The sequence below is a fragment of the Lipotes vexillifer genome, unplaced genomic scaffold, assembly GCF_000442215.2.
Source record: "Lipotes vexillifer unplaced genomic scaffold, Lipotes_vexillifer_v1.1 scaffold259, whole genome shotgun sequence".
In the NCBI taxonomy this organism is placed as follows: domain Eukaryota; kingdom Metazoa; phylum Chordata; class Mammalia; order Artiodactyla; family Lipotidae; genus Lipotes; species Lipotes vexillifer.
The window spans coordinates 153,882-177,918 of NW_006797031.1; the positions used below are offsets into that span (position 1 = coordinate 153,882).

A 24,037-nucleotide genomic window follows, 5' to 3' on the forward strand; every position below is an offset into this window, starting at 1 on the left:
TAGTGCCACAAGTGAATTGTAGTATACCAGTTGTTGTCAGGATAAACACCAGTAATGTAAAATGTATTAAGAGATGCATGAAAGAATGGTTATCGAATTATTAAAGGTATTTATCTCCAAACTAATTCCAGGTGATTTTTATTGTTTTAAAACATCTTTCATGTCTTAATCAAATATTTTATAATGATTATATGTTATACATATAATGGGGAGGAGCTTTTTATGCTGTGAGGGGAAAAGTAAGCTCTGGAAGACATACTATTAGGTGAAGAAACTAAGATGCTGAACAGTAGGTATTATAAGATCCATTTATACTTATATATGTGTGTATATATATATATACATATTCATGTATAATTATGTATATTTAAAGAATATGGAGATATGTACATATTAACAGAATGAGAATAGGAATAATGTACTATAAAACGCTGTTGACAGTGGTTATCTATAAGGAAAGGTGTCAGGAGGGAGTCATTTGCTATGCATATTTCTATATTGTTTGAATCATTTACAACTAGAATATTTATGTTACTCAACCAGTAAAAAAAAAAAAAGACAAAACAATTCCACAAAAATGTTTTAAGAAAGGCCAACAAAAATTGATTTTTTTTAAAAAAGTAGATTGCATTTCTAAGAATTTGTCCATTTCTTCCAGGTTGTCCATTTTATTGGCATAGAGTTGCTTGTAGTAATCTCTCATGATCTTTTGTATTTCTGCACTGTCAGTTGTTACTTCTTTTTCATTTGTAATTCTATTGGTTTGAGTCTTCTCTCCTTTTTCTTGATGAGTCTGGCTAATGGTTTATCAATTTTGTTTATCTTCTCAAAGAACCAGCTTTTAGTTTTATTGATCTTTGCTATCATTTCCTTCATTTCTTTTTATTTCTGATCTGATCTTTATGATTTGTTTCCTTCTGCTAACTTTGGGGTTTTTTTGTTCTTCTTTCTCTAATTGCTTTAGGTGCAAGGTTAGGTTGTTTATTCGAGATGTTTCCTGTTTCTTAAGGTAGGACTGTATTGCTATAAACTTCCCTCTTAGAACTCCTTTTGCTGCATCCCATAGGTTTTGGGTCGTCGTGTCTCCATTGTCATTTGTTTCTAGGTATTGTTTGATTTCCTCTTTGATTTCTTCAGTGATCACTTCGTTATTAAGTAGTGTTTTGTTTAGCCTCCATGTTGTATTTTTTACAGATCTTTTCCTGTAACTGATATCTAGTCTCATAGCGTTGTGGTCGGAAAAGATACTTAATACGATTTCAATTTTCGTAAATTTACCAAGGCTTGATTTGTGACCCAAGATATGATCTATCCTGGAGAATGTTCCATGAGCACTTGAGAAAAATGTGTATTCTGTTGCTTTTGTTTGGAATGTCCTATAAATATCAATTAAGTCCATCTTGTGTAATGTATCATTTAAAGCTTGTGTTTCCTTATTTATTTTCATTTTGGATGATCTGTCCATTGGTGAAAGTGGGGTGTTCATATACCATGTTCTTGGATTGGAAGAATCAACATTGTGAAAATGACTCTACTTCCCAAAGCAATCTATAGATTCAATGCAATCCCTATCAAACTACCACTGGCATTTTTCACAGAACTAGAACAAAAAATTTCACAATTTGTATGGAAACACAAAAGACCCCGAATAGCCAAAGCAATCTTGAGAACAAAAAATGGAGCTGGAGGAATCAGGCTGCCTGACTTCAGACTATACTACAAAGCTACAGTAATCAAGACAGTATGGTACTGGCACTCCTAGGGCTGAAGTGGGTCTCTTGTAGACAGCATATATATGGGTCTTGTTTTTGTATCCATTCAGCCAGTCTGTGTCTTTTGGTGGGAGCATTTAATACAGTGGAGAAAAGACAGCCTCTTCAATAAGTGGTGCTGGGAAAACTGGACAGGTACATGTAAAAGTATGAGATTAGATCACTCCCTAACACCATACACAAAAATAAGCTCAAAATGGATTAAAGATCTAACTGTAAGGCCAGACACTATCAAACTCTTAGAGGAAAACATAGGCAGAACACTCTATGGCATAAATCACAGCAAGATCCTTATTGACCCACCTCCTAGAGAAATGGAAATAAAAACAAAAATAAACAAATGGGACCTAATGAAACTTAAAAGCTTTTGCACAGCAAAGGAAACCATAAACAAGACCAAAAGACAACCCTCAGAACGGGAGAAAATATTTGCAAATGTAGCAACTGACAAAGGATTCATCTCCAAAATATACAAGCAGCTCAATAACCAAAGAACAAACAACCCAATCCAAAAATGGGCAGAAGACCTAAATAGACATTTCTCCAAAGATATACAGATTGCCAACAAACACATGAAAGAATGCTCAACATCATTAATCATTAGAGAAATGCAAATCAAAACTACAATGAGATATCATCTCACACTGGTCAGAATGGCCATCATCAAAAAATCTAGAAACAATAAATGCTGGAGAGGATGTGGAGAAAAGGAACACTCTTGCACTGCTGATGGGAATGTAAATTGATACAGCCACTATGGAAAACAGTATGGAGCTTCCTTAAAAAACTACAAATAGAACTACCATAGGACCCAGCAATCCCACTACTGGGCATATACCCTGAGAAAACCATAATTCAAAAAGAGTCATGTACCAAAACGTTCATTGCAGCTCTATTTACAATAGCCAGGACATGGAAGCAACCTAAGTGTCCATCAACAGATGAATGGATAAAGAAGATGTGGCACATATATACAATGGATTATTACTCAGCCATAAAAAGAAACGAAATTGAGTTATTTGTAGTGAGGTGGATTGACCTAGAGTCTGTCATACAGAGTAAAAGTAAGTCAGAAAGAGAGAGACAAATACTGTATGCTAACACACATATATGGAATCTAAGGGAAAAAAAAAAAAAAGGTCATGAAGAACCTAGGGGTAAGATGGGAATAAAGACACAGACCTACTAGAGCATGGACTTCAGGATATGGGGAGGGGGAAGGGTAAGCTGTGACAAAGTGAGAGAGTGGCATGGACATATATACATTACCAAATGTAAAATAGATAGCTAGTGGGAAGCAGCCGCATAGCACAGGGAGATCAGCTCGGTGCTTTGTGACCACCTAGAGGGGTGGGATAGGGAGGGTGGGAGGGAGGGAGACGCAAGAGGGAAGAGATATGGGAACATATGTATATGTATAACTGATTCACTTTGTTATAAAGCAGAAACTAACACACCATTGTAAAGCAATTATACTCCAATAAAGATGTTAAAAAATAAAAAAGTAGATTGCAATATAAAAATGGTCTAGTGAAAAAAATTGATATTTCACACAAGAAAAAGAAATATTTGAAAAACACGTCACTAATAAAAAATGTTAATCTTAACAAAAGTGAAATATCATTTCAAATTAGAAAAGCCTTCAAATTATCATATTTAATTCTCATGAAGACATGATCAGATGTACAATCAAAAATTACTTTGAAACAGAGTAAAACAACATAAAATGTACAGGAAGAAACTTGATAATCTTATCACTAGTGTGAAAATGCTTATGTTCTTTAAACAGCATTTCCAAATCTAGGAAACTAAACCAGGAAACATAGTAGTCAGAGGTTCCAAAAATGATTTTTATATAGAAAACATAGTAGTCAGATACAAAAATGATTTTTATACAATAAATATTTGGCATTAAAAATACTGGAAATATCTAAATGTCCAAATAATGTGAGGAATGAAATATATAGATGTGAAAAACCTATATTATGCAATACTATGCATCCATTAAAATGACAATTTTGAAGAACCTTTAAGGCAATAAAAAAATACAATGTAGTGTTCAGTTTTAATAAAGCAGTATTTATAACTGCTTATAATCCAAATTATGTTTAAAGAAGATACATTCCTCAATTTTAAAAATAATTATTTTTAGGGAGGGTGGGAGGGAGGGAGACGCAAGAGGGAAGAGATATGGGAACATATGTATATGTATAACTGATTCACTTTGTTATAAAGCAGAAACCAACACACCATTGTAAACCAATTATACCCCAATAAAGATGTTAAAAAAAATTATTTTTTCTTTTTCAAGGTTCCTCAATGAAAGCTTACTATTTTAATATTTTTTATTGTTTTAAAATTATATTTACTCAGTAACATTTTAAGGCAATGTTTCAGACAATCGGTTGTCCGTTTAATCTTTGGTTTCCTGATAGAACACTTATTCAGTACAATAAAAATATTTTAATTTACTTGATAAAGCACTGAACCTTTCAAGTACACCTGGGGTTAAAGCTCTAAAGCTGACACTAACTGTATGATTCTGGGAAAATTATTTATTCCTTCTGAGCCAAATTCACTCATCTGTTTAAAGGAAAAAAAAAGACTGGGTCAGACTTCCAGGGTCTTCTCTAGGTCTAAAAATATTATGATCCACTATTATTTATTGATACCACTGATAAAGTATAAATCTTTTTTTTCTACTCTAGTTTGATGACTTATTCAAATGTGATAGATTTGTTCAGGAAGATTAATAAATTTGAGGAGGGCTGGATTAGGATTTTAGGGTTAGAATGAACTTTATTAACCATCTGCTATCGTATATTCATACAAACTGTGACCAGGGATGGCAGCTGACTAACCCATGACCATAAAATAGAAAAACTGAAAACCAAGCACCAAAAGTAAAAATCTCCCAGAGCTAATTATTAAGATCAATGGTTTCCCATTTAGACACTCTTTGAATAAAATACAGCAAATGCCAAGAATTAGTAATATTTAAAAATTAACACATTTTTTATTAATGCGGTTGAACAAATAGTCATATATACACTCAAATCACATTATTCATTTGTTTAGTGACAATGTTAGATTCTCAGATACCTCTGCAATTAATCTACAACACCTCAGGGGTTTCAGCCAACAGGAAGGGAACTACTGATAAAGACAACTAGCAAATATAAATAGGAAAGAAGCTAAATCTCAGTTCACACTAAAATTCAAAGTGATATTTTATTTATTTATTTTTTGTTCATTTTTTGTTGTTGTTTGTTTTTGTTTTGTTTTGTTTTGTTGTGGTATGTCGGCCTCTCACCGCTGTGGCCTCTCCCGTTGAGGAGCACAGGCTCCGGACGCGCAGGCTCAGCAGCCATGGCTCACGTGCCCAGCCGCTCCGTGGCATGTGGGATCTTCCCGGACCGGGGCACGAACCCGTGTCCCCTGCATCAGCAGGCGGACTCTCAACCACTGCGCCACCAGGGGAGCCCCAAAGTGATATTTTAAATTGTATCTTCAAATGTTTACTGATACTTGACAGAATTACCCTCTTTTGAGTCTCAATTTCTCGTTTATAAAATGTGAACATTCACTGCTGCCAACAGGACTGACATAAAGACAGATAATTATGTAAAAACACAATGCATAGTATATAATAGCTATTCAATGTCAGTTCCTTTCACCTTGCCCTTTGCATTCTGAAAATTATCATGATCAAATAGGACCAGAACCTGTAAAAGTTATATATCAGGAAATTTAATGATACAGAAAGAGAAAAGAAATAAAATACTGCCTAGCTATGGAATCTGCATCATACCCATTTAATGAACAAATTGTTCCATTTAATAGCTTTTTATTACTGGTCTGCATCCAGTCCCTTTTGATACCCATACTGATACCCATGTCATGAGAAGTATCATCAACTCTGGGGCCTATGTGTATAGCTTCCATAAGCCATGGGCTCCATAAAGCCAAGATATTTCAGAGAACCACTGAATTCTAGCACTCATTCTCACTCTCCCAGGTTGCAGATGAAGAAATAAATTGATTCACCCAAGATTACTCAATTAAGTAAGGATCAGAACTAGCTCTCTGCTCCTGTTATTTCACATATCACCCAAACTACTTATTCTACCAGCATCCATTGCTGAGTTTTCTATTGTAGTTTACTTCCTGTGAAAATACTTTTAGCCAAAGGGTATAGACAAAAATAGAAGAATTAATTGGCTATAAAATTGCAGGGCAGGTTTAGGTGAAATTAGAAATAATCAATATACAGCTACAGGTTGTAACTAAATGAAATTCATGACCATTTTAAACCATCTTTTCCTCCTTTATATTCTTTAAGTAGAAATGGGTAAAGCTCTAGCTCCTGTGCTTACTACTACAGAGTTAAAATCAATGGAACTGTAAACTCTAGTGTAATTAAAAATTTAAATGACTTCAGTGTTTCCATGGAAATAAAAAGACCTGATGAATAAAAAATTACTATTACACAACTGATATAGAAGTCTGTTACTCTTAAAGTCACACATTGTTTCTTATACTACAAGCTAGATGTTTTTGTTTTGTTTTATTCTTGCCTATATCCTTTGGTTAAATTCTTCTTGAAGGTCTGAATACACCCATATTTTGTATTAATATAATTCTGATATCAAAACATTTCAATGTATTTTCAAATGTTAATCGAACCTGACAAGAGAGGAAAGATCGTCTTAAGACAGTTAATATATTTACATAATTCTAATCACCTCTTAAAGCCAGAATGTGTACTGTCACTTAACCATATTTTAGGTGAAAGCAAAATAAGTGAAAAAGTTTAATAATGTATTAAATATAAAACTGAATAAAGTATAAAAAGATAACAAAAAGTTGATAGTTTAAGGTAGTTAGTTCCAAAAAAAAAAAGAATAGAAAGCAGAAGACTAGAAAAAGACTTTTCTGAAATATTTTTAATCAAGCCTAGAAATTCTGAATCTCCTCATGTGGGGGGAGTGTTACATGTAAATATGGTATATTAAAGGGCATTTAGGCTGTAGTTACCTTATATTGCAGTGTCTCTTGGAGACCCCTGTTTATAATACATTGAATAAGTATTTGTTGACTAAGGGAGTGAAGAGATTGCTTCAATTAGCAACTAATCTGAGGTATTTCCTACCCCTATGTTCCTTCACAGGTTCCAAAGTGGACTCAATTGACCAGTGTGAAGCATTGTTGGTGTCCCTTTTAATTTCTTAGCCATTTTTGCTGCTCTACCTAACCTAAGTGTTGGAGGCCCCAGGGCTAGATCCTGGTCATTCTCTTCTTTATCTACATTTCTTCTCTGTTTTCTGTTTTTAAATACCATCCATATGTTGATAAATCACAAAAATGTTCATCTAGATTTGTATTTCTAAGTGCCTACTAAACACTTCCACCTGGAAATCAAACTAACCAGTCCAAAGACAGCTCCTGCTTTTCTCTTCTGAATCTATTCAACCCCAGTCTTCCTCAACTCAGTAAAATTCACTATCATCCATACAGTTGCTCAAAGCTAAAACCCTGGAGACATTCTTAGCTCTTCCCCTTCTTTCACTCACCATCCCCACACCCCCTCCCCAACAGCCCCTCAATCAGCAAGTCTTGATTCTCTCTCTAAAATATATCATGAATCTGTCCATTTCTCTTTGCTTGCTGTATCGCTATCATTCTAGTTCCAAGTCACCTAAGCTCTCAGTTGTGCAATTGCAATAACTTCCTAATTGCTCTCTCCATTTCCATTCATGTCGTTCTATAATATATTCTCCTACAACATATAAAGCAAGGTTTATCACTTCTCAACTAAAAATTTTCTAGGGCTTCCCTGGTGGCGCAGTGGTTGAGAGTCCGCCTGCTGATGCAGGGTACACGGGTTCATGCCGCGGAGCGGCTGGGCCCGTGAGCCATGGCCGCTGAGCCTGCGCCTCTGGAGCCTGTGCTCCGAAGCAGGAGAGGCCACGACAGTGAGAGGCCCGCGTACCGCAAAAAAAAAAAAAAAATTTCTAATGGTTTTTGCGGTACTCAGAATGAAATTGACCCTATGATTACCATGGACTCCAAGGCCTTCTGTACATGACTGACCTCATCTCATACCATTTTCCCTATTGCTCTCTAAGCTTATGTCACACTGACTTTTTTCAGCCCCTTAACACATTTTTGTTTTTTTTTTACCTCAAGGCCTTTGCATTTACTGTTTCTTTTACCTGTGAAGGTCTTCCCCCTGCTTTTGAATTTTGGCTTCTTTTCATCTGTTGAATGCTATCTCCCTGAAAATACCACCAAATAACCTGTTGATAAAGCAAAACTAAATTTCCTGCTTACTGTAGTAAGGAAAAATACTACCTTGACGATCTTAACAGTGTCTCTGAGGGGGAAGAACAAAGGAGAGATGTTTGTGAGTTTTGGGGGGGTCTAGTTTAAGTTGAGTTTTTCAATGCAAGGATTTGATAGGTATTGGGTAAAGTCTGCAGGGCTGACAGGGAAACCCCAAGCCAAAGTTACCCATCAAAGAGTCCTTCTCACAGAAATGGGCCTGCTTTAGTACCTTTGCCATACTCAGCCACTGGCTGGGAGCAAGCAGCCTGTGAGAAGCATAGCCTCCGAACAAGCACCATGGTAGATCCAGAGCATAGCAGCTGGGGCCACTGGTCAATTACTCCACTTGAAGCAAAAGCTCTGAGTGGGTCATTTTCATAGCTGTCAAGGCTCACCTCTTGTGCTGAACAGACATCTCTACCCACAGCTTCGGTACAGGTCTTCTGTGGTTCTTGTGGGCCTGTCTTCCTGACGGGAAACTCAGATGGGACCTCTGACACTGCTGTTGATCTCTGGGGTCACAAATGATACACATGCTCTCCCTCACCATCAGCTATCACCTCATCAGGTCTTGGTGGCTTTCAGGTGGTGTGACTCAAATCTTAACTCCTGAAAGGTCTTAGCAATCATATTGTTCTCATGCTGCATGAGTCTATTCACTGTTACGGTGGGACACAGGGGTACCAAAAGGTGCCCAAATGGATCATCTGGGTTCTACATGTAGTCCCCCTGCCCTACCTCCTCCAACTGATCAGGGTCCATCACCCCTGCCAGAATGCTGATGCCTCTTCTTACTTGCTGGTGCCTGGATACAAGGACTCCAAAGTGTACTGCCATCAGCATATCTTACAGTTCAATAAAAACTCTGTGTTCCTCCTGGCAAGAGTATGCTCCCTTTGGGGACCAGAACCTCCAACCCTGCAGGGCTCAGAATTAAAGGGGTGGGAAGCACAAAACCTCCCAGTGTGTCATTGGGAATGATGGTAAATGGAGCCACTCCTGCTTCTGCCCCTTGGTTATTAATTAACGTCCCATGTATTCTTCCTGTTGGGAACACAGCACCATAAAGAGGTCTCTGATTTAATACACCAAGGATGGCACTCAAACTTTCAGAATGTTGCCTCTGAGTTAATGCTGTAGCTCTGCTTTTAGAAGGCCATTTCAGCATTCTATGAACTTACCATCTTACATACAGCAATTTCTTCAAGAAACAAACCATATAAATTACTTTGCATACATATTCATACCTCTTTGAAATTATACTAAATAATTCAGTATAATAAATAACAGTCCTAATTGCTGCATTAACCTAGGTGACCAAATTTGTTTTCCCCCAGACAAAACTAGGAGACAGAAAAGTAGGAACTGTTTAGCTATTTTTCTAATGGGCATGCCTGCCATTTTATCTTTATAAATTTTAAGGAGGCTATGTATATGACAAAATTCAAAGTCATTTTCACATCCTGCAAATCTATACCTATTTTTAAATGTACAGTAACAACAGTTAGATAAAACTATTTAGCGACCAGTGTTTTGTCTTTCATTTTTTTCTTTAGATTTTGTTTAATTATTCAAAGATTATGTATCAATTAACTCAGTTTAATATTTGTCTAACCTATTTAAGTTACCTAAGGATCTAGATATTACAATTTTATTTAAATATAAAGTTCTTAAGAATTTTGATATTATAGAAATATCATAAGATAATAAATCTTTTTAAGATACCCATCATTATAATTTTACCTAGTTAATCATGATTCTAATTTTTGTAATGTTAAACAATTTGTAGAAATAATAACTATGGGCTTCCCTGGCGGCACAGTGGTTTAGAATCCACCTGCCAGTGCAGGGGACATGGGTTCGAGCCCCGGTCCAGAAGATCTCACATGCCACGGAGCAACTAAGACCGTGTGCCACAACTACTGAGCCTGTGCTCTAGAGCCTGCAAGCCACAACTACTGAGCCTATGTGCCACAACTACTGAAGCCAATGCACCTAGAGCCCATGGTCTGCCACAAGAAAAGCCACTGCAATGAGAAGGCCGTGCACCGCAATGAGGAGTAGTCCCCGCTCACTGCAACTAGAGAAAGCCCACGGGCAGAAACGAAGACCCAGTGCAGCCAAAATAAATAAATAAAAGAAATAATAACTATAATGCTACCTCATCTGTCCCATCAAACCAATGCAAAAATACAGAAAGTTTAAATTATGAGATGTTCAATCTTCTTGTATAACCTAGAATACTGTGTTGGCAGTAATTTCATATATTAAAGTCAGGAAATAGATAAATGTTTTTCAGTCCTTCAAATCAGTACAATTAACTCACTCTAATTTGTCCAATGATTCAACTATTTATCAGGAATATTCTATTAAAATTTTCTATATAATATATAAACTTCATATTCATAAATAAAATTACAAAAAAATCTTTAATCCTGTTTCAAAGACCTTCATCTTGGAACCAAGACCTCTTTTTTCTTTCCTTATAGTTTTAACCAGAAATATCTCTTAAAAGCAACTTTAAAGAAAAGAAACAAAAAGTTTCATTACTTTTCTTTCCATTTTAGAAATTCTTCATTAGACATTCCTAGAGTGAGCACATAATGACAGAATAATTGTTTTCATCAACTAATCTTTAATGTTTCCCTACGGAGGGAAAAGGAAAAGAGGAACAGACAGAAAAAATGAGAGGGAGCCAGCTTTAGTCAAATACAAAATTATTATTGTAAAAGACTAATTATCTTTCCTTAATTAAGGAGAAGGGAAAACAGATTCAGGAAAATTATTTTGACATATGTGCACGGGGGAGAGGGAGGGAGCGAGAGAAAGAGAGACAGGGAGAGAGAGGAGAGAAAGAGAAAAGAGAGGGAAAGGGTCATTATAATTGATTTAAACATTAATTCAGGTCCCTTGACAATTTGATTTGTATGATTAAAAAGCCAGTAGTTATTGATACTTAAAGTATAGAAATGAGAGGGAGGGGGGTCTCATATTAAACAAAGTAATCTTTCTCTTTTCAATAAAAAAGACCATCTCCTTCTGAGCTGTTCTGAAGGGAAGAAGAAAAAGTCGAAGGTGAGACAGAGCAGAAGGAAATGGAGGAACACAGGATGAGGAGAGTAGAATAAAGGACATTACATTCAAATTGTGATTTGAAGGGATCTGGAAAAGATGGTTTTAATTTTTTCACATTTTCCCCTTGTCTTTGCCAAGGAATGTTTTAAGGAGGCAATTTCATAATCCCTTGAATATATTTTGGAAGTTTCCCCTTGCCTTAAAATGTAGACAATTGTATGTTTGGGACATTGCTTCTTTTTTTGGTTCAAAGTGCCTCCCAAAAGGAACAATTTTGTTCATAACAAAAGTTCCCCAAAGTAACCACTGTAATTCCAAATATCATTAGAAAGTTAAGATGACACATTCTGATCCTAGTATAAATACAGACAAGATGCAGGAGTTCAGCCCAGAGTGGGTACAGAACTAAAGATAAACCTATGAGTCTAGCAACAGTAAGTCAAATCTTGTGCACCTTGTATCTTGGGTACCCTCCCCTACAAAGAGAACTAGACTTCCAATGGACAAAATAAAACAAGAGTAAGTAAAGTTCTGATAAGATTTTCATAAATGACCTTGAGACAGTTTTTCCAAAGGATGCCAGTCTGAAGAGAAACCTTCTGAACATACAAAACTTACTCCCATCTTCATCCCTATGAACTTCCTCTTATAGACGCACAGTGAAGAAATGACGAGGACAAACAGTAGTACTGTTAGTAATAATGCAGATTTCTACCCAAAATAAGAGTTTTTCAAACTGATGAATCAATGGATTTTTAAAGAGTTTCTAATTCCTAGATATTACTCTCAAACTAAACAAACTAAACTTAGCATTTGCATTTGGAGTGTTTGATTAAAAAAAAATAAGAAATCAGAACTCAAACCCAGTATGAACTTACCTCACTGTTGTCATTGGACAGACCCTGTGCGGGAGGCTCAAAGGGCCTCAGTAAAACACGCTGTTTCCAAGTTGACCAGATTTTGATGAGACCTCCAAGACAGTCAAATATTGGCTCCTTTAAAATACCTCCAAAATAACCTGTTGATAAAGCAAAACTGAGTTTTTTGCTTACTGCAGTAAGGGAGAATACTGTCTTGATAGTCTTAGCAGTGTCTCACAGGGAAGTCAGAGGTACAATATTTATGAGTTTTGGGGATCTGGTTTAAGATGCGTTTCAAAGCAGAGGATCTGAGTGGGATTAGACAAAGGTTTTACATAGTATTTTTTGATTGGACAAAGGGAGGTGAGAGTTTAGAAGTATTTCACAGTATTCTGCCTTTCTAGACTAATCTTCTGCTAGAACCTACACAACCTGAATTGTTCACCCACCTGGAAATTCTTTGATTTAAAATGGTTTTTCTTTTTTTACAATTGATAGTATCAATACTTATCACACCACTTTACAATTCATTGATTGTATTAACTGTCTGCCACTACACTGTGAGTCCCTGTAGGACTAAGATTAGGTTTTGTTAATCTTTCTTACAGCCAGCAGATAACACAGTGTCTGGTTCTCAATAAATACTCAGTCACTGTTGCCCAGGAGTAGAGAAAAACACACAAACATGCTGAGGTTATTATGAACATAACCTCAGGTGAATCCTTAATCAAGTAGGGCTATTAATAATATTCTTGCCTAGTCTAATTACTCTCCTACTAGCTTTTCTCAACTCCCTAACACACTTCCCCCCCACACCAATCTCCACACTCCCCTAAGGCCCTTGCTTCTTATTTCACTGAGAAAACTGAATTAATCAGAAGACAATTTCCAGATTCTCACTTGTACCCACCTACTAGCATCTTTACCCATGTAGTCTGTCTTGTCATCCATCCATATAAGAGGTACCCATGCTTCTTCAGGCAGAGCAAGCACGTCCCATTCTTGCAGTTCTCTCTTACTGCACTACTCTTCATGTATCTGCATGACTAACTCTCCTACTCTCTAATTTGCTTACATATACCTTCTTAATGAGGCCACTCAGATTGCCCTATTTAAAATGGAAATTCTCTCCACACTGAACCCTATATTTCCCTTTCTCTCTTCCATTTTCGTTCCATATTATTTATCAACCTAACATATAAGTACTTCATACACATATAATAATACATACAAGTACATAAAATATACTTATTTAATGTGTTTATATATACTTACTTATTATGTTTATTATTTATTGTCTATCGCCCCCTACTGGAAAGTAAGCTCCAAAAAGGCAGAAAACGAGTTTTGCTGAACGTCCATCTTTAAGATTTTAGAGGGTTCTTATAGAACAGAAATGTAAAAAACACAACAGTTTCTAAAAGCAATTACAGATGCAAAAGTCACAGCCAGAAAATTGTTATACAATTATATTATGGTAACCAATAAATTATCTTATCACCTGCATTTGATCACCATATCTATTTTCAGAAATCTGTGAAGCTTAATTTTTTTCATCCAGATTTTAGGAAAGCTTTTTGATTCAACAGGCTACTTTAATATATCATTTAACCAAGACTTTCAAACACACGCTAAGCAAAATGTAAAATTCTCAGCCTGGCCCTGTAGAATTATTACCATTTAACCTGTCTTATCTTTTTAATCTTTTCCCAGCTTCTTTCCTTCCCTGGATCCTAAAGTTCTCACCAAAATGAACTTACTAGCACCCCCAAATGTGCATACTTGCTCCTTGAATTTTATATATCTGCAATTTAATCTCACGTCCATATCCTGTCATGAAAGATTCAACCTAAAGATCCTACCATGAAAAGATCACTTGCTTTTCTGGACTGTGTAGCAAAAGTAACGTGGAGTGGTATTGGTCAGACTTTGTTAACAATATGAGCTTTATCACTTAATAGTTTATGTAACAACCTCAGGCAAGTTACAGAATTTCTGAATTTCAGCTCTCGCGTTTGTGGGAGACACCATTAGTGGCCTAAATGATATTCAATGAATTCTTTCTCTCTTATTAAAACACAATCTTTCTTGGGGTGGTAATGTGCCCTTTAAAAAGAGCTACAGTAAAAGAAAAATAAAATAAAAAATAAAAAGAGATATATTTCCTAGCATCCTTGTAACTAGGGTGATTATACAACAGTTCTAAACAGTAAGTTAAAAGTAGAAGTTACTGTTGGATCTTCTGAGAAAGACCTTTGGCTTACTCACCTAGCTCAGACCTTTTGCCTATTCTATTCTTCCTGCCTGATCTCTGATCAATGCTGGAGGTGGAGCAACCACCTCTGGCCAGTCTGGAAGACTGCCTTTGGACTTAGTTTCACAGAAAAAAAGAAAAACTCTTTATTTGGTTAAGCCAACATGATCATGTCTCTATTGTGACCAGTCAAAGGTGCTCCCTAACAGGACTTCCCTGGTGGTGCAGTGGTTAAGAATCTGCCTGCCAGTGCAAAGGACACGGATTCGATCCCTGATCCGGGGAGATCCCACATGCCGCGGAGCAACTAAGCCCGTGCGCCACAACTACTAAGACTGCACTCTACAGCCCGCTAGCCACAACTACTGAGCCCGCGTGCCGCAACTACTGAAGCCCACGCATCTAGAGCCTGTGCTCCACAACAAGAGAAGCCACTGCAATAAGAAGCCCACGTATTGCAACGAAGAGTAGCCCCCACTCACTGGAACCAGAGAAAGCCCACACGCAGCAATGAAGACCCAACACAACCAAAAATTAATTAATTAAACAAACAAACAAACAAAAAAGATGCTCCCTAACAGATACACCATCTTGAAAGTTAAGGATAATACTTACGTTTCAGGATTTTAAAGCTCATTATTAATAAAATTAATTATAAAAATTAACATATATTCAGAAGCATGTATCAGATTCTCTTTAAGATCTTAACATGGGTTAACTCACTAAATCCTCATAACAATTCAGTTAGGTAGCTACTACTACTATTCCCTCAGATTAAAAAAATGAAAAACTGGGCTTCCCTGGTGGCACAGTGGTTGAGAGTCCGCCTGCTGATGCAGGGGCTGCGGGTTCGTGCCCTGGTCCGGGAAGATCCCACATGCCATGGAGCGGCTAGGCCCGTGAGCCGTGGCCGCTGAGCCTGCGCGTCCGGAGCCTGTGCTCCGCAACGGGAGAGGCCACAACAGTGAGAAGCCCATGTACTGAAAAAAAAAAAAGAAAAACTGAAAGTCTCAGTAATCTGTCCAGTTAATAAAGAGGAAGTAGGATTCAAACCCTAGAGTATGCTCCTAACCACAAGTCCAAGCTATAATAATAAAAAAACACTTATTTTATACCAGGCAAAATGCCAAGTGCTTTAACCAAAACATATAAAGCACTAAGTCCAATGTCCAGTGCTCATTAAAATGTCAGTTCTGTTCCTTGTAAGTAATGTCTTCTTCCTCGGAATTCTTATATAATTTTATCTATATTCCTATTATCAATTTTACCATTTTCTATATTGTATAAAGTTAAATATCTCATGTAATAGACATTTAGTTCCTTTAAGGCAAACTTTTAAGTCATTCATTTTGGTATCCTACATGGCACCTAACTCTGTCAGTGACGGTACACACAAGGTTGAGTCATTATGACTGGAGGAGCCATGACAGTGGGGACTGGAAACTATACCATCAAAGGTGTTGCTATACAAACAGGCTGTTCTTGGGAATTACTTTAGACCAATAATATACCCTAAGTCCCACAATAATATACGTTTGTCTCATCCAATTTGTGATACCCTTTTCTGTCTCATAACCTATCCTTGCACTTCTCTTACAATCTCCTACTTCATCTTCCAACTTTACTGCTCCTGCAGAAACCCAAATGTGACATTACGTTGGAACTGCCTAGAGAACTTCCACATCTACTCAAAATGGAAAAAAAGTAACCAGATTTACCCTCCTGCCTGAAACAACTACAAAACTGGATAACTTCCCTGGTGGTGCAGTGGTTAGAAATCCCCCTGCCAATGCAGGGGACACAGGTTCGAGCCCTGGTCCGGGAATATCCCACACGCTGCGGTGCAACTAAGCCCGTGTGCCACAACTACTGAGCCTACACTCTAGAGCCTGCAAGCCACATCTACTGAGCCTGCATGCCACAACTACTGAAGCCTGCACGCCTACAGCCCGTGCTCCGCAACAAGAGAAGCAACCACAACGAGAAGTCCCCGCACCACAACAGGAGTAGCCCCCACTCACCGCAACTAGAGAAATCCTCCGTGCAACAAAGACCCCAAACAGCAAAAATTAAAAATAAATAAATATATTAATTTAAAAAAAAACTGGATAAAATATATGAAACAATGATCCTCAAAACATTGGACATCATGCAACAGAGGACAGAGATCCCTGAGAGATGGAAAACAAATGAGTTGAAGCTTATGTTACCCCAGATTACCACCTGAAGAGAGTTTTCAGGCTGTACCTCTGGGTAGAGGAGATGGAATCTGATATCAAGGAAGACCAAAGCAGCCAGAGTTTGTAGGATCAAGTACTAGAGGAGAGCTACACAGATTTGTGAAAATGACTATACTACCCAAAGCAATCTACAAATTCAATACAATCCCTATCAAACTACCAATGGCATTTTTCACAGAACTAGAACAAAAAATTTCACATTTGTATGGAAACACAAAAGACCCTGAATAGCCAAAGCAATCGTGAGAAAGAAAAACGAAGCTAGAGGAATCAGACTCCCTGACTTCAGACTATACTACAAAGTTACAGTAATCAAGACAGTATGGTACTGGCACAAAAACAGAAATATAGATCAATAGAACTGGATAGAAAGCCCAGAGATAGGGCTTCCCTGGTGGCGCAGTGGTTGAGAGTCCACCTGCCAATGTAGTCGACACGGGTTCGTGCCCCAGTCTGGGAGGATCCCACATGCCGCGGAGCGGCTGGGCCCATGAGCCATGGCCACTGAGCCTGCACGTCCGGAGCCTGTGCTCCGCAACGGGAGAGGCCACAACAGTGAGAGGCCCGCGTACTGCAAAAAATGAAAAAATAAAAATAAAAAAATAAAAGCCTGTCCATACCAAGTGTTGCCTATTAATATAGAGCAACTGGAACTCTCATACACTGCTGACTGGAATGTAAAATGGTACAATCACTTTGGAAAATCATTTCAGAGTTTCTTAAAAAGTTAAATTTATACCTACCATATGACCCAACCATTCTACTCCTATATTTACCCAAGAGAAATGAAAGCATATGTCCATACAAAGATTTACACAAATGTTCATAGCAGCTTTATTTGTAATAGCCAAGAAATGTAAACAACCCAATGCCCATCAACAGCTGAATGGATAAACAAATTATGGTATATTCATACAATGGAATACTACTCAACAGTAAAAAGGAATGAACTATTCATACATCTTGTGACATAGATGAATCTCAGAATAACTATGCTGAGTGACAAAAGTCAGATTTTAAAAAGGCTCATACTATATGATTTCATTTTTATAAAATTGTAGACATAATAAATTGACCTCTAGTGACAGAAAGCAATTCAGTAGTTGTTTGGGGATGGTGGGGTAAGGGTGGAGGCAGGAAGAAGTGGGAATGGATTACAAAGGGGCACCAGGAATCTTCTGGGGGTGATAGATATGTTCATAATTTGACTGTGGTGATGGTTTCATAGACATATACATACATCAAAACTTACCAAATTGTATACTATAAATATGTGCAGTTTATTTTATGTCAATTATATACTTAAATAGAGATATTTAAAAATTAAAACTCTGCTGGTATCTAACTCCCAGTCTCTCCTCTGGTTTTAGAATTCTTTTGATAATTGAGATATAATTGACATATAACATTTAAGGTGTACAACGTGTTAACTCGATAATTTATATATTGCAATATGATTACCACTGTAGCTTTAGCTAACACCTCTATCATGTCACATAATTATTATTTCTTTTTTGTAGTGAGAACAATTAAGATCTAGTCTCTGAGCAACTTTGATGTTTATAATACAGTATTGTTGACTATAATCACCATGCAGTACATCAGATGCCCAGGAATTATGTATCTACTAGTTGCAAGTTTGTACCATTAAGCAACATCTCCCCTGCACTCTTATACCCATATCACATTCTCAAAGGTTTTCCATATTAATCATACAGTTTATTTTTCTCATGAATCAATTTAGGGCTCATTAACAAATGTGATTTTTTTAAAATTCTGAGTTAATTCCTTAAGTTTTTAGAATTCAGTCGGCAATGAATATTATATTATTCAACAACAGAATTCATAGCTAACATGTATGTGGCAAAAGTATACTAGGCTTTGCCATTACCATTATGTTAAATGAGCAGAATTACAGATAGTTAGATAAAAATAATACACCATTTAAGATGTCTAAAGCCTAATCAGTTGATGGGGAAGAGACGATGCAGTCCCCCTCTGGAGAGAGAGTAAGATATTCTATGGTCCTGAAAAGTAGGTAGAGTGGAATAAAGGAAAAAAAAAAAGCAAAGAGGGAAAAAATTAATGATTTTGTGACTTTCAAAAGTATGTGACTTTTTAAATCACATATTCCTGTCACTACTCCAAAAATATAAAACTGTACTTGAAGATGTTATAATGCCAAAATATGGGGGGAAAAAAGAATTACTTACACCCTATTAAACACACTGTTTTAAAATGTTGATAGTTGGCTGAGTTGAGAGCACTGAATGCACATATATCCCCAAACATAATGATAACAGGAGTTACTGGTAGTTATGCTTAAAAACATTCAGGTTCCAAATTGAACATACATCTCTAGCCAAAATTCTCAGGTACTAATGTGTTTATTCAGCATCTTCAAGATGAACAAAATTACCACTATGCTCAGGAAAAGTATAAAAAGGAAACTAACAAGCTTAAGAAAAAAGTAACAGTATTTTTTAATGAAAAAAATTACATTATAACAAGGACAGTAAACATTAAGTTACTATATATATATATATATATATATACACACACACACACACACAAACATATATACACACATTTTTTAATTTTTTAAAAAACCTGGTACAAAATTAAACCGCATCTTTCTCATATTCACATGATTAAGTATGTATTTTGACAGGATATAAAGATGAAACACAAGCTGGTAGGCCTCAAGATTAGAAACTCTAATGCAGGACCATATCACCAAGGCTATTTTCTATCAGTTTTGTGACTTTTAGAAAACATTTACCTTGTATAAGACATAAAAGCTTTTTCTTTTAAGTATGTTAACTGCTTACACAGAAAATCAATATTGAGGGAAGGACCCACCATGCCTGTGTTTATCTATAATTCACTGTAGTATATATAATGTTCACTTGGAGGCGTAGTTATAATGATAACTACAATAAAGAAACAAGCTCAGCTGTAATTATGAATTCTAACTGCTTGTTTTGAACATCCAACTTTCTACTACAGATATTACACCTTGTAATACATGACACAAAAGAGCATATGTCAAACTTTGCTGCAGAGTTGTTAGGAGAATGACAAATACAGATACTGAAAACTTTATGCACTGTATTTAATACCCTGTGCATTTTAAAATTAACTGAATATTTAAAAAACGTAAACATACTTTTAAAAAAGCAATGCTAAACACCTTTAAAATACAATACCAATATACTGTGACTGAACATGCATTTGGAGGACAAATTAATTTTTAAAAATTAATTTAGAAACCATTTTTAAAGAGCTACTCATTAAAATACTTACATGAAAATATTGATAGTTCCAGTTCCTACCTAAAAACCAAAAGAGTATACAATTAGGGATTTAAACCTTCATGCTCTTTTTTTTTTCTTTTTGTTTGTGGGGAAGATTCACTGCAACTTTCTGTCCTCATAAAAAAAGGATCAGAAGAGACATTCACATAGAATTAAGTGAGAAATGTCTTTAAACTATGTTTTGTTCTTGACCAAGTGCTAAAGTCTGGATCCTCTGACATCTCTCATCCTCCTAGGTAACTGACTAGAATTTGTATCTTAACAAGCATTTCTCCTTAGCAACATCAAAAAGGAATGTCTCCAAAGGAATATAGTTCAATAAACTAATAAACTATCGTCATTAATGAAAGGTAAAGATCTATTATTTAAAATCTTGAAAAAAGTTTCCATAAAAACTAGAAATAACAAATGAAATGAATATTACCCACAATGCAACACTAAACTATAAATTAATTTGGACTTATACCCTTTAAGTACACACAGACTAAGAGAAAACTGGGCTTGAGGTAACTAAGAGTTGTGGGGGTTTTTTTGCTGTACGCGGGCCTCTCACTGTTGTGGCCTCTCCCGTTGCGGAGCACAGGCTCCGGACGCGCAGGCTCAGCGGCCATGGCTCACGGGCCCAGCCGCTCTGCGGCATGTGGGATCTTCCCGGACCGGGACACGAACCCGTGTCCCCTGCACCGGCAGGCGGACTCTCAACCACTGCGCCACCAGGGAAGCCCAAGAGTTGTGTTTAACTTAGCATAACATAGATTTGGCAGCCTGCCTCTATAAATGCTGACATCAAGTATTTTCAATTCTTAGGAAAAATAAAAGCAATTCTTATTAAAAAATTATATATGTAACTGAATATTAACTTTGCATTAAATATAGGTATAAATAACTTTTATGTTAAATAGGGTATAAATATAAAGAGCAAGGAATTTTATAATTCCATCTGCTTCTAACATAACAGTGCTTTATACTTAGATACATGTTGTGTACCTGAAACAAAGTGAATTAAGAATGGGAGATTGAACTTAGAAAAGCCAAAAAGACTCATATTTATATAAAGTATTAAGGTTAAATTTCATATTCTGCATGCTTTGAATATTAAACATTAATATCCATTGGAAATGCTTATTACTTTTAAATAAAAATTTAAATATACCCACAAATGATCTCTGAGGGAAAAAAAGGCTTTAGGTTGATTTCTTGACAGCTATAATTGACATTTCCAGTTCGCCAGCCTTATAGAAACAAGTAGCTTATAATGAATATACTGATTAGTACTTATTCAGTATTTGAAGTAAATATACTTACAAAAAGACTCATATTCATGTAAAGTATTAAGGCTGAATTTCATATTATATTCTGTATGCTTTGAATATTAAACATTAATATCCATTTGAAATGCTTATTTTTAAATAAAAATTTAAATAAACCCACACATGGTCTCTACAGGGAAAAAAAGCCTTTAGGTGATTTCTTGATAGTTATAATTGACATTTCTAGGTTACCAATCTTCTGGAAAAGAGAAGCTTATAATGAATATACTCATTAGTACTTGTTCAGTATTTGAAGTAAATATGCTTATTCAACAAGCAAATATAACACACCAGTTGTTTTAAAGTTTTAAATATGAACTAAATTTTCAACTATAAATCTTTACCTTCAAATACTATAAATTTTAATACCATCAATTCATTAAGAACTCTGGCACAGAAAAATAAATACAGCTCAAATTCTTTTCTAACCAGAGCTGAATCTTCAATACAAAATAGGGGGAAAAAAAAAAAAAAGAAAAATCTTCTGCTGATATCAAAAAGTTCCCCTAATTATCTGTTAACACCAGGGAATTCTATTATTCTTTCTGAATTCTCTCAATTTCTACATTTTTCAACCCATAAGCAGTATTTTAACTACAATACTGTATAAATCCATGCAAAAAACATTTATTTCTCTTGCTTATCTGATTCAAGTTAAAACTCTCAGTACTTACCAAGACACTGTAAATTTCTACTAGACAACCATCGGTATACTACTGGTTTGTAGTTTTAAGTATAAAAATTAGAATGGAAGAAGCTAAAATGCAATACATAGTTTTCACAGATGTGAATGTTGGGCTTCATGTTATGATGTAAAATCTGTTGTTTTTCTTTCCAAATGAGACAGACTTCAGCTATTCTCTCGTCTGCCAATTTAAAAATTTTCTTCACAACTTTAAAGAGGGAATAACTCTTTCAGAACTCAAAAAAATTCACCACACACACACACACAAACACACACAAACTCACACACTTTTTTTGTTGTTCTTTTTTAAGAACCAAAATTAATATCTAATTTCCAGAGGATGAATTAGATAAGTGGATACGTTCAGATGACCTTTTGAAATACTGGCCTTATCAGATAATCAAAAAGCATAAGAATTATACAAAATAAGAGGAATAAAATATCTCTTAAGGTAAAAATAGGGAGTTAGCAACAAATATGTCAGTTTTAAATTAAAGCTGCTCATTAAACCAGTCTTCAGTCCACTTATCACAATGCTGCGCTGTGATAATATTCACCTTCTTTTTTATGACATCAGAAGTCACCAGAGTTGTAAATTCTGAAAAGCTTCAATAATTTATGTAGCAGACAATTTCTTACAGTCCAATTTTTTTTTTGCTTCCATAGATAATGCTGGTTCTTTGGGTTCTTGCTTAACTTGGTTCACAGAAATGGTACCTTCTGGACTTTCTTCAACTTTAAAACCGAACATAAAAGAAAAACCCTAAGGGTTAATATAATTTATAATACTGGAATCTTTAGAATTATATGAATTTAGAAGCAAGGCAAAAAACAAACAAACAGTAGTTTGGAAAAAGAATCAAGTAATTTAGAAAATCAGTTGGTGTATTTGAGAACTCAATACTTCTGACATCTTAACGGTCATTCATATTAAATTCCTTCAGTACGGAAAAAAAAAAGAGACCAAGAAAACTGCAAATTACACGCTTCAAAAGATTCTTTGACCAAAAATTAGTCCATAATTTGATAAAATTACGAGGAATATCTCATATTTAAACTCAACTGTCTTTAAAAATATGTGTGACTAAAAGTCAGGAAGCCTCTCATTATTTGAAAATGATTTTTTTTTTTTTACAAACAGCAAACATATACTACAAATCCACTGATGTGTTACCATTCTCATATGGTCGCCATACTCACTCAATGTTGTCTCCCTAAAGAAACCACACTACTTAAATACTTCAGAAAAAATATGCAACATCTTAAATGATAGCTCTGACTTAGCTGCATGAGCTATGTGTTTGCTTATGGGAAACATTTCAGAATGTACTACCATTCTGATTTCAAAGTACTTATGACCAAATTAATGTAAATGTAGCAAACCAGCAACACTACTGTGATCTGGCAGGTGGGATACCTAAGATAAAATCTTTCTCTTTCTCAGGAATATCAGTTTTTCAGTTGCTATGGGGAACCAAGGTTAAGGGGACTATACTTGCTCAGAAAAGTGTGTTGAACACACCTAATGCTTGTCACATACCGGTGTGTTAGAGTTTAGCCTACACCATATCGAGAAAACCAGTAGAGGATGGATTTGAGTGATTCTGAGAATTCATATTTAGGTGAAGTAGTCCCTAAAATCATGATCTAACTTGATAGATCATGCAAGTTCAGATCCAAAGAGGGTGCCCTTTAAGGCAATCTGAATTACAGCTCCCAGAAAACCTTGGCACAATGGAGGGACGAGAGATCTTAGAACTGGAAGAAGTTTTGGAGGCAGACAGATCTGGGTTTAAATGCCCTCTCTGTCACTTACTAGATGTGATTTTTAGGCAATTACTTAACCTCCCAGAGCCTTGGTCTCCTCATCTGTAGAATGGGGACACTACTAGCTATTCCATGGAGTAGTTGTGAGGATTAGTTCATGTATATTCCTTTTCTCTCTCTTCTCCTAAAGTTCCTAAAGACAACTGCCACAGCCCTCTGGATAAATTTTCTTAAAAGTATGTTTCCTATAAATTTAAAAGCCAATGATTTTTTTCTGGAAGGCACTATCTCACACATGGAGGGGAAAATATATGTTCTAAGGATAATTTCTATGAAGATTTTTGTTCTTCAAAGCAAACTGCAGAACTTTTCCCACAAAAACGCCCAATCCAGAACAATTTGTGTGAAAAGAAGTGGCATAGGTCAAGTA

At 35.9% G+C, this 24,037-nt stretch overlaps 1 protein-coding gene across 3 annotated transcripts in view; it reads right to left on the reverse strand.

Annotated features, from left to right (window-relative positions):
- Positions 1–22,193: 22,193 nt before the first annotated feature.
- The window catches only part of CARF (calcium responsive transcription factor), a 56,637-nt gene continuing 54,793 nt past the window's right edge, over positions 22,194–24,037 (reverse strand). For 2 of the 3 annotated variants that reach the window (XM_007469173.1, XM_007469174.1), the window contains one exon: positions 22,194–22,575. In XM_007469173.1, coding sequence (XP_007469235.1) covers positions 22,457–22,575 — 119 coding nt within the window. In that variant the 3' untranslated portion in view covers positions 22,194–22,456. The remainder of the gene's footprint in view (positions 22,576–24,037) is intronic. The other variant, XM_007469175.1, reaches the window with a different exon arrangement.